Source organism: Diadema antillarum, unplaced genomic scaffold (genome assembly GCF_040938485.1).
Source record: "Diadema antillarum isolate AM-2024a unplaced genomic scaffold, OU_Dant_1.0 scf00000055, whole genome shotgun sequence".
Classification (NCBI taxonomy): Eukaryota; Metazoa; Echinodermata; class Echinoidea; order Diadematoida; family Diadematidae; genus Diadema; species Diadema antillarum.
Window position 1 is genome coordinate 1,002,207 of NW_027270944.1, and position 12,663 is coordinate 1,014,869.

At 35.2% G+C, this 12,663-nt stretch overlaps 1 protein-coding gene across 1 annotated transcript in view; it reads left to right on the forward strand.

The window, feature by feature from the left end:
- The first annotated feature begins 2,132 nt into the window (after positions 1–2,132).
- LOC139715809 (cadherin-23-like) overlaps positions 2,133–12,663 on the forward strand; it is a 48,294-nt gene continuing 37,763 nt past the window's right edge. The window contains exons 1-8 of the mRNA XM_071627348.1: positions 2,133–2,145; positions 3,854–3,922; positions 5,055–5,230; positions 6,386–6,445; positions 7,944–8,036; positions 9,633–9,725; positions 10,430–10,535; positions 11,746–11,903. Of these exons, the coding sequence (XP_071483449.1) occupies positions 2,133–2,145; positions 3,854–3,922; positions 5,055–5,230; positions 6,386–6,445; positions 7,944–8,036; positions 9,633–9,725; positions 10,430–10,535; positions 11,746–11,903 (768 nt within the window). The remainder of the gene's footprint in view (positions 2,146–3,853; positions 3,923–5,054; positions 5,231–6,385; positions 6,446–7,943; positions 8,037–9,632; positions 9,726–10,429; positions 10,536–11,745; positions 11,904–12,663) is intronic.

Here is a 12,663-nt window from a genome sequence, read left to right on the forward strand (position 1 = left end):
TTGCAATACAATAAGAACCTTTTAAGAATTAGAACGATCCATCATGATAATTTTTATCGTTATTATAATGAATTGCCAATATCATAAGATAAAAGAATCGAAGTGAGAACAAGAGGAAGGGGTCGAGGAAATAAAATAAAGCACTTTTAAAATACGAAACTTTCTCGATAAGTTGTGTTTGAGTTTGCAAGGATGGGAGATACACCTATTCTCTTTCGTATATTTTCCTTTCAACCATTTGACTCAATATTTATGGTGCCCTCGTCAGAAATGAAGATTGTTCCAGTTACTTTGTTTCTATATCTTACTAAGCTTATTGTTATCGGCGTTATTAGTTTGATGTGTTTAAAGAAATCAAATCTACACCACTTTGTCCTTTCATACTCAGATGCGAAAACCATGATGGCGCATTTCTCTGTCTTGGTTATTCTGGGGTTTATTCTTCCTATGGCCTACGGTAAGTTTCCGTGATATAAGTCTGTAAAGCTTCACACACTACCTCTAGTGTGTCCACCATACGTCTTTATGATGTACGCTTAAAGGGATTGTACAGTTATGGTTGAGACTTAATTTCAGGTTTCTAACATCTTTTGGTGAGATAATGAGAAACCTCTTATAAAATTTGAAAGAGCATGTAATTCTATGAGGAATTCAACGTTTATTTGATGAAAATTGGTTTTGAAATGGCTGAGATGTCAAAAAAGAGCGATTCTAATAAAGTGTGGGACCCACACTTTATTACGATCGCTTTGTTTTACTTTGTTTTTTGATGTTTCAGTCATTCCAAACCCGATTTTCGTCAAATAAACTTTGAATTCCTCTTAAAATGGTATGTTCTGTACTATATCATAAGTGTTTTCTTTGTGTCTCGCAAAAAGTTAAAAACCCAATTCTCATCTCCACCAAAACTGTACTATCCCTTTAAATTGATTTATAATGCTATGCAATTCTCCAAGCAAACACTACGAGGCCCATCAATGTATATTATTATGCATATTATATATAAATAGATGTATATATATATATATATATATATTTACATAATTATGTATGTGTGTATACAAAGTAAAAAGGCAATGATTTTTACTATGCTAGTATGGCTTTATACGCCTACCGTATAAGAAACACGTTTTTGTTGTTGTTGCTGCTGCATTTAACAGGTGCGGTTTTATTTCCTTATTAATCAGACAACTAGGAGACTATTTAACAGTCGAAGAGAAGATTTTAGTGGAAATGGCTTTATGGTTGCATTCTCTTTAAAAGTTGAACACTTTTCGGCCAAAGAGAAACATCGTCAACTTTTTACTTGAATCCGAAAGAGGAATTTATGGACGCCAGCTCTTTGCACCGTATCAAAGGTGGCTTCATTGCATGCACCAAGTTCTATAAAAACAAGACGTATGTGATAAAATGTGCAATACGTTTTATTGCTTGGAAAGAAACGAAACGTAGCACAAGCTGTTTGTCAGAATTTGTAGTGAGCTAGACGTCACCTCGAGTCAACTTGACTAGATAAGGAGCTGCCTGAGAATTAAGTTTTAAAACATTAAATCATAAAAAGTATAGCTGAAAAGAGAAATCAACTTGCGGAAAGAATTGTCAACACTTAAAAGGGAATCTGATTGATTTTCTTAATTTTACTTCATTTGCACATATACATGTAGGTGTTATGTATAGATTTTGTATTTATTGTGCATGCAGTTCTTGAGCAGATAGACCAATCCTCTAAAAACGAAAATAAAAACAAAAACAAAAATACACTGTACAAGGATGATGGCATAGGAGGTTCACGTATTCCAGTTAATATAGCAACGTAATTCCATTATGATATCACTAGCTTGACAACTTCATCTGTGGAAAATTTATGCATGCTTTCTTCTTTTGTTCTGCTTCCTTGAGCACCCGATCATGCGCTCTTATGTGAAGCTGCTATACGTCATCATCCTCGTTCATTGTAATTTTGTATGAAATTTGAAAACATTCTTATTGCTCATCGGATTCACTATAAATTTTGATGCTCTGTTCCCAGTAGAACCAATTAATATTCAAATCCTAAAGTCTGAAAAGAATCCGGAATTTTCCTGTGCTTTGAGCTGCAGTTAAGTGACCAGAGCCTTCTATTGCACAGCGCCATGCTCTTCATGGGTATCTTGGAGAAACAAATCCTTGTCTCATCCTGGAAAGACCAGTAATAGTAAACTCAGTGAGAAAAACTTAGTGAGAAAAAAGGGCAGCGATTATAAAGTGGTGTAGTTTTCATCGTTATGTAAGTACTTTGTTCTTAAAAGCAGGACATTCCCATTCTTCCCTCTATGAAAATGCTTTGCAAAGGAGAGCTGTATCAAGGCGACAGCCTGAGCACAAAGCAACATTATTGAACATCTGTGTCACAATAATCGCGTAATACAGAACTGGCAAGTCGTATATAAAAGAGGATCAGGTAGTACTTTTTAGAATTATTAGAGAGTAGACTGATTTCGTTTCACAGTAATCTTGGTAAGAAGTGATTGGTACGTCTGAACGATGAAGAGAAAAAAACATAATTTTAGTTGCTACGCTTTGCTTTTTTATTTGGTTAAGATCTCAATGTACAACAGACACTGACAGAAATTGAAGTTGGAGAAGCTAGAATACTACCTTTCTCTATTCTCTACATTTACAATAGTTTCTCCTGAAATATACTGCGTCATCTCTTGAATTTCTGAATTCCAAATTTCATACAGGAACAGGTCAAAGTAAAAACCTTACATCTGACACCTAGTCCACGCTTAAATCATATTTTCGTGTACTGTGTACATTAAATGCCCGTCATCACTTGAATTATGACATGGATTGGGTATTAACCAATCGTATCGAAAAGGCAATCAAACGGTGTTTGAGTTTCGGGTGGGTTGCAATTGATATGTTTATCAGTACTTATCATATCTTTTCGTCACATTGAAACACCATTTCAAAGGTTGTTTTTTTTTTCATTTGTTGACAAAACTGCTTCTTGTGCTACCATATACAAGCATTAACGTGTCATATAATTTGATTGATAGGATTATTCTGTTCTGATCAGTTGGTCATGTAAATTGTTTCATATTACTCTTTTGCAAGGAGGGATGTCATTAGAAAAACTTATATGTCGAGGCAAAATTTGTGATTCAATCCTCAGCTACCATTTATACAACAACAACAACAACAACAAAAAAAAGCCAGAAGCGTAAGGCTAAATGAAATAATCTAAATCCCGAATTGTAAATGTCCGCTTGTATTTTATGTATAATTGCCAAATAAAAAGATAAATAAATGAATAAACAAAAAAGATAAAAAGTGATAATAACAACAACAATAATAATAATAACGATAATAATAATAATAATAATGATAATGATAATAATAATTACAATAATTCAATTTAAGACTGATATTCGATATGGTTAACCTTGCTAACAATTTTGATTCAATAGCATACATTTACTGCAGGTTGGGCGGACAAAGGGAATGTCACTATTGAGACACTATGATAATGATAATGATAATAATAATGATAATAATGATAATAATAATAATAATAATAATAATAATAATAAATGAATGAATATATGTACATGCATGTACCTATTATAAACATTTAATATCATATGTATGATAATATTCATGTATATTTCTGTATAGTTAGAATAAACATATCGGTCAGGGGGTTTTGCAGACGGTCAGAGTTATATATTATTCAAAGCGATAGCAACAAAACAGTCAATTCTTCATGCTTATCATGCTTTGTTTTTCTTTCGCAAAGAGGATTGGAACAATCAAAATGTTATTCAGAGCTCGATACATATACGGATTTTTCTTGTGATTTTTGTAACAGGTACACGGCCAACATGGACTGGAGGAATTGATCTAGCTTATACCGCGATAAGTGAAAGCGAGGCACCTGGTGAGTATGATAGAAAACAAAGCAAGAAACTATAGATTATGAAAGGAAATATAGCACTTCAGGTTGACAATGATTATGACCTTATTACGTAGAAAAAAAATCAAACAGACTGAAAGAAATGTCATTAAAATTTAACATTTTATTATGAATGTTATTGGAGTTCAAAAGAGGTCTCAAATAATCGTAGAATCGGTGAGATAACGATGCCATGTCCTCGCAAGATTTATCATTACACATTTCATATACTATAGATCTTAACTAAAAACATCAAAACATGATTTGTTTTTTGCACAAATCTTTTTCGAGGGTTTCGAGTGTTAAAACATTATCACCTCGTATATACCAATATTACTGTTGTTTAAAAACATGGGAAACTTTGCGTGAATGACTGCTTACGGACGATATGATTATTTGAGCATTGTTGAATTGACCAGGATTAAGTCCTATCGGTATATTACAGACTTAAGATATTGTGATGCAAAGACATTCAAGGCATGCTTCTCATCTATTATACAGTCTGCTTGATTCAGAAGGTGTATACATGGTGGAGTCTTTTTGATCTACTAGTATATATATGAAGAGCTTGCTTCCAAAAGGCGCTAATTCCATCATTTTCAATGGATTTAGCGCCTTTTTGAAGCAAGATCTTCATATCTGGCTATAAGAGTCACATATACTGATTTCATGAGCGTAATAATAGTATAGAAATTATTGTTTACTATTTAGTTTCTAATGATTATGGTCCAATTTACGTGTCATGGAAATTATTGAAGGCCAACGTGACGAAATCCTTGTTCTGTGCAACATTAAAACTTGATTTGATATTCTACCCCCACTCCTTCTTGTATAGGATCGTAGGCCTATTACTCGTAGCACCAAAATTGGTTTCATGATGTTACCAGACTTGTTACAAGTCAATTATGGTTGTCGTAGGGTAAACCTTGTTCATGCTTTCTCCGACCTGACTCACGGATAATCAGTATTCAATTCAATTTTTCAATTCAATGTTTTATTTCATTTTTCGACAAGAACAATAGTACACTACCTCTTGAAGATATTTCAGATGTCTGGGATAAAGAAATGAATCGTTCCTTGATCTCTGCATCACGCCTCTATCTGTATCTAAATCCAGGATATTTTATCGGCACCCTTGAGGCGATCGATGCAGATGGTGACCCACTTACTTACGATATCGACGATCTTACTACTGAAGTGGATGAGAGCAATCGTGAAAGAGACTGCTATGATTATCTCAGTGTGGAGAGTGACACAGGAAATGTTACCTTAGCAGTTGAACTCGATTATGAGGTAAAAGTTTCTTCACAGCTCTGCGACTTTGCAGCAACTGTTTTTGTGTTTTCGTCATGGGACCGTAGACCTAATATACATGGACATTCACCGTATCGTTAATCAATTCATGCACCCGTACATCTCAAAAGCGCCACAAAGACATTAATTTTTTAGCATGCTTCACTGGTTTGATCCCATGATCGTCACCGTCAGCAAGTCGGGAGAAGAACAAGACGGAGATATGAGAAATCTAAAACTATAATTATGCGCCGAAGAAAATAACTCACAAAAACCAAGTTAAGTTAATGTGCAGTTGTGGTGTATGTTAGGAAAGCATACCTCAAACAATTTCGCTTGGGAGAAGCAGGCAGTTTTTAGAAAGAAAGCCAACATTTTGCCGAAGTTTTTTTTTTTTGTCGTGAATCTACACAATCTTTAACGGCAGATTCTTTACAAAGTCTCTTCATATTCTCCTTATTCCAATAAAAACAAATTTCAACACAATGTCTTGAGGATAGAACAATTTGAACAATTTGAAAAATGACATAAATTGAATCGAGTGGAAACATGATATTGATGAAATCGGGGGGGGGGGGGGGGAATGCGTCTGAGCTATAGTTTACGTAAACCAGTTTGGAAAACGGTATGGCAGGAATACATGTTGATAACTTGGGAATCTTTCTACGTGACAGGTGAAAGGTTAAATTATTACATAATTTATGCTTCTGCTTCAATTCTGCATCATTATCACTCTCAACTAATTCGCCAGAGTTCTTAACGAAGAATTCACAGAGAGACACAAATGGCAGTAGATTGCAATGTCAAACGTTACTATTAAAAACAAGAAACAGGTTCTCAACAATCTCTTAAATGTTAACACTTTATCGGCCTATACATGCGCTGTTGGCAACACATTTCTCTCTCTAAATCGCAGTGCATATTATGTTCTGTCAGTTTGTTTTGCATATTCGATTCATCTAGTCAAATTGCAATGGAAATACAAGAAGGTATTCAGAAAACCTTGCGTGAGATGTTTCCTCCAGACCCACGATGAACACAGTATGAAAGAATAAAAGAGGTAAATCGTGGGACTGACGTTCTTGAAATGACAATTTAAAAGCAAAAGTTATTTCGATGTATAGACATTTTAATTTTGCGCATTTTGATCTACAGGAGTTTGACAAGCTAATCTGCCGCTGGCTCGTGAGCGATCCAAGTAATTCAGACGTGCAGGTTAGTAAGAGTATTATTGGTAATGTGAGTCTAACTCTTCCTGCGAATGATGCGCCCCTAATAATTCCACAGCCAGCAGGTGTTCTGTTTGTTTGTGTGTTTGTTGTTTGGTTTTCGACAGTAATGTTGAGGATATCATGCGTACTTTTCTACTTGAAGAGAACGGAACAGTACATATTCATATTAGGCAGAGTGACGGTCCATAGGGCGAATATACATGTACGCCCGAAAACGAGGTATCTTGAGGGGAATTCGCTCCAAAGGGGAAATTCTTTGATTCCCCCAAATGCCTTTCTGGGGCCTAATGACTACTCCACAGTAGGACACAGAGGGCGTAGTGTGTGTAGTGTACCATCAATACAATAAGCCAGTTCGTAGTTCCACCTTGCGCATGAGCAGAAGAAAGGTCATTCGTACCAACAGGCATGTTGGTTTTTAAATTCACTGAGATAAGCATCTGCGATGTAATGATTATTCATGTAATCCTTATTAACGCTGCTTGCCAGCACAACCACCTGATAGCAAAAGTGGTATTTGGCAATATCAGTAGAAAGAGATTGTATATACATTCAATGCAAAATAATGAAATGGATGCTTTCCCGTGTGTTAATGGATGGATCACTTTGGCCATCTGGTCTATGCAAGTTTATTCTTTGTTTGAACAGGATCAATGAATTTCATGAATTGTTATGTAAAGCTTACGTATATGTCGCTCTAAAATGAGTGAAGTGCCCCTAACCGACTGAGAAAGAAGAAAGGTCATTCGGACCAATGAGCCCATGAGCTAACTCCGAACTGGCTTATTTAGGGGAGATTGTCAGCGACGCAAATAAATAAATAAATAAATGAATAAACAAAAAATAATAAATGGGTGTATATATTGGATGTGCATAGAAAACGGGTCATGGGACAATGAAGGTATATCTGCTTTCTCTAAAAAAAGTTGTACATGTACTTATCAACATACATAATTTAGTGTGACTGTATAAGATCCATTTTGTGCTCTTGTCAACTCAATGCTGTATTGAGCCCATATTAACGCATAATTTTTCAAAAAAGGCAATATTTGCATTATTTCTGATTATCATTATGCTTTTTAACAAAACTTCCACAAATTGTCATTTATTCCGCATTTTCCCTTGTGGCTGGAAATAGCGTTATATATATGGTGAACTTTAATCCTCCCTTTCTCAATAATACATGATGATAGTATCGAAGTATGTACACACTAATTACTTTAAAGCCTCAAGTTTATTTGGTGCAGATTGTTTCGTTATTGTTTATTGCGTTTAATATTCGTAAAATCGCTAACAAAACGGGCAAAACTCCTGGTCTCGCAGCATACATCCTAGCATACCCGGAAGAGGTCTTGTAATAACATATGTCGCTTAACGAATAATCAGGTGTGGCAACATTAATTCAGAAATTTATTTCAATAGTGATGTGATGTTGTAAATGAAAATTTTGTTGTTGTTTTTTCTTCTTTTTATTATAAAAGTCACAAATAATCAGCATGTTCGTGGTAAAGTGGAATGACAACTCTCCGGTATTTGTCGGGGGTGTTGGCCCGTATGCCCAGGACGTTAATGAGGTAAGATCATTGTATGAAGGGAAACAAAGTCTTCAAATTCAAATATGCAGGCCCCAAATTGTAAAGTGTGGGTCGGAGGGGGTTAACAGGCTTTGGTTCGTTACGAACGTGGCGAGATCTGCATAAATAATGATGAGAAGTACCATTGTTATCACAGGTCATACAACTGTAGCTATGATCATTTTCATCATTACTATTCATTTGCCTTAAACTGGTTACCTTAAGAGATACGTGTACATGTACATTGTATTTTTGAAACTGTATATATCTAGGATAGAAACTCTCATCCTGCGGTACAAATGCTTAAACCCTTTTGTGCCAATGAGTCAAATGCGCACAAAGTTCACACATATACCTATGGACAAGAAATCAATGTGCTGGGAGAGGGTTAATCATTTGTTGCTGACATTATCTCATGTGAAGTGCTACTCAAGTGGATATGGTTCTGTTTCCATTTGTTGCATTTGAACAGAACAAATTGTCAACATGTTTGATACATAACAGAGACCAAAGTATAATGACCTTTGTATCAAGGAGTCTCACATCAATTATGGAGCATCTTTGCTCTATGTCTCTGTGCATTTTTACAGAATGATGATTAGACGAAAACATGGGGAAAAAGTACTGGCCTGCTATAATAAATAAGATAATGTTTTGTTTCGTTCTGTTTTATTCAATTTATATTCTCTATCTTTAGACTGCAAACGGTGAAATGGTCGAAGGCATTAGTGTATATTTTTTAATGGTTTATATGTGCCTTCCATGTACGTCCCTTCCTTGTATACACACACACACACACACACACACACACACACACACATATATATATATATATATATATATATATAAATTGTCATCGTCGACCCTGAGGAAGACGCATGTACAGTATTCGTCGAAAATGTGTTTAGAATAAATAGCACTGTTGGACTGAAATGCATTACTACCCTACTTCTTTATTTATTTATCTATCTATCTATCTATCTATCTATCTATCTATCTATCTATGATTGAGACAATAATAAGGACAGAAGATGTCACACGATGCCGTCTGGTGGAAGAAGCTTTCGACCTCAGGTCTTCGTCAGTTTTATTGTCTGTTTATACGAAATGAAATAGAGGTATTGAGCATAACAGATCTTATGGAGTAATGAGCAAAATACATTGAGTACAGTTTTTAGCATTAGTTAACAACTTCAGAGCATACCTGGCAACATATTTAGCAATTACTAAAAATCCATAATATATTACTGTAGTAATATATATTACATACAGACATATCATACAATGAAATACAATATATAGAAATACACACTATCATAACTAAACTTAATAAGGTAGTTACCTGCTAGGCAAACGTGTGTGTGTTTCTTTTCCACTTCGTATAAACAAACAATAAAGCTGACGAAAACCTGAGGGTGAAAGCTTCTACCACCAGCCGGCATTGTGCGAAATCTACTCTCTTCATTATTGTCACAATCACATGACAATTATATCATTCTTCCCAAGATGACAGAAGCGTTCGGAAAAATATCAGCATCATCCCACTATATATTATGTTATGATATACACACACGCGGTTTATCCTTCTCACACCAGGATGAAGGGATTGGTACAATCATCTTCAGCGTGAATGCAACTGACGCCGATCATCCTGGAGACACTATAACCTACACTCTCAAGAGTGATACTGTGAGTACCATTATTGATAAAACGGCAAGAGCAGTCATATTATTTCCTAGCAAGAAACTAATACTCAGTCATGAAAAGCATAAAATACTGAGAACCTGCATAAGCAAAAGGCAGCATAGGCATTGTATATAGGCATGTCTCTTACACACCTGTACTTAGGGCATTATTTGCCACCAGCACTTCTAAATTAAAGACCATGATGTCGGAAGTCTGTGTTGCTAAGTCTTAGAACAGAACTCAAGGACTACGAATTACAGCAGAGTAGTTTGAACACGGTTCGTGAAGAACAGCGTGCACGGACAATTTAATGTAGTTTTTAAAAACATTTATATACGAACGTCCTTTTTTTGTGTGTGTGTGTGCTACCGTACTATAGTGCCGCGCTTCATTCTCAACTTCTTCTTCTTCTTCTTTTTTTTTAACCCGAGCCCCACTCATTTGGCTCCTTCAAAGTGTTTTGCGGCCCAGTTACTAATATGTAGATCGAATGCAATTCTGTTATTTGGGGAAGATATCAATTGAATTGAATGGAATAGAATTGATATCGCGGGCAACCTCCAAGAGCTTCGCAGCCCACTGGTCACTGCTGGTTGAGAATTGCTGCTCTAGTGTACAATAGTCATAAATTGTAATGTGGTTTGCATGAAGCACACACATTATTATGTATCGAACGTTTTGTTTCTCTCATTTTCGTCTCTAACCAGGGTTGTGAAACGGAAGCGTTCATAATTGACCGACAAGGAAATATCATCGTTGATGAAGAACTTGATTACACTACAAATGTACAGTATGTGCTCTGCATTCAAGCAAGTGTGAGTATTACATCAGTTCCAAATCAAGAATGACTATAAATTTACGTATGAAACTCCATCTAAACATAAGTACGGTGGAAGGAAATTACTCTTGTTTAAATACAATTCCGTCGTCATTTCCTATCAAGATCACCGAGGGCTCAGAAATAACTTGTTTAATGTAGCTGTAAGAGTAATAACACTGTTACAATCATACCATGTATGAAGACTAGCATTCTTCTAAAACGAAGAAATAAAAATTTATAAGTGTCCGAAGACGCTCTAAATTTCAGAGAAATTGCGAATTGAACTGCGTCATTTTTCTGTAATCGTATGTCAGTGTATATAGAGCGTTGTTTGGTCTCTAAAATGTCACTAAATAAGAAGTAATGGCTGACTAGAAAACCTATTTAAAGTTTCAATGGCAGTGTTGCCACGTATCTTTGTATTTATTCTTTTTATTCTTTTTTGCTTTGTTTTGTTCGACCAGATTTTTCGAAGGTACAAGTCATGTAATTCATAAATGTTGTGTTATTTTGCTTGTAAGTAAAATATATCATATACCATTATGATGAAAAATATACTAGTGTCATTTACCTGTGAAAAAAACAAAAACAAAAAACAAACAAAAAACGATTGATATCAACAAAATCAGGGGCGTCAGGGTCTCGTACCTGTGTAAGTATACGCATTGATATTTCTATTGAAAATATCCAGTATTTCAATATCCAATACATAGTATGCCAGGATTGTTTTTCATTTTTTGTGGGAGATGGGGTTTTACAATTGCTTCATCCTTTGGCACATGGTTGAAATTTATCTCATAGATATCATGTATGTAATATTGGCAGTCATCTCGATCGTTTTTCTGCAACTATTATTCGAAAGAAGGGTACATAATACATGAAGTAACAACTGTACGCTCATCGTTAAGGCTGTATATCTATGTATTACATATTACATGATTATATCTTTATCGATATCTATATCTATACTCTATTTTATTTCTCTGCAACCATCACATTGCATAATTTTGTCGAAAATGATGACATGAAATATCCATGACAGATAAATGTTTTATTGGTATTTTCACATTAATTCTCATTTCTATCATTACATAATACGTATGCCAAGCCATAATTATTATCATCTTGCTTTAAGCAATCTAACGACTTTGTAACATAATTATTCATCTATGTTTGCATGTTTTTTGCCCCTCAATACATTAGCGTTATCCATTCTTATTTTTCATCGTTCACAGGATGGAGGGATTCCAGAAGGAACTGCCGAGGTACAGCTCGTTATTTCCATCAAAGACGTACAAAACCTCCCTCCAGTGTTTTACGGCCAGCCTTACGACGAACAAATCTACGAGGACGCAGCAATAGTAATGCCGAAAACTTGTATCCCCACTTTGATAAAAAAAATCGCATACGTCATTTGTTATACAGAAAATATAGTATATATTGTCTTTATCAAGATATAGATATATATATATATATATATATATATATATATATATATATATAAAGAGAGAAAAAGTGAGAGAGAGAGAGAAAGAGAGGGAGTGAGAGCAATTAGACCTTTAAGAAAGGTCAATCTGTTATGCGACTATAAGAAAAGGTCAAGGCGTCTGGGTTAGAGGCAGAACATACTTGCATGTGTATAAAAATACAGACACAATTCCCTGACAGTACAACTGCTCCCTTTCAATAGTTGTGTGTTTTAAGCGGAATATCTGAATGTCTTCGAATTACTTCTCAAATAACAGGACGTTACGAGGTCATGGATGTTCACGCTTTATCAAGGAATATAAGCCCAGTCCGAGTTCTGCATAAAGTAAAGGGTCTCATGTCGCTCAAATAAGAAGCAAGGAAAATAATTTCAGTATTTCGGATAAACAGGTACAAGAGAAATAAAGATGGAAACGTGCTAAACCAGCTAATCTGCAGCTGCTTTTTGATATGGTGCGTATCATCGTCCGTTACATGAATTCAACTGAATTCACTGAAATTCAAAACAGTCCATTTCGTCATCCAATATGGGAAAAGAGATCAAGGGAAGTTGGTTTAAGTACAATGTCTTTGCATTCAGAAGATGCTCGAGAAAACGACGAGAAAACACACCCACAAGATAATTCACAGTTA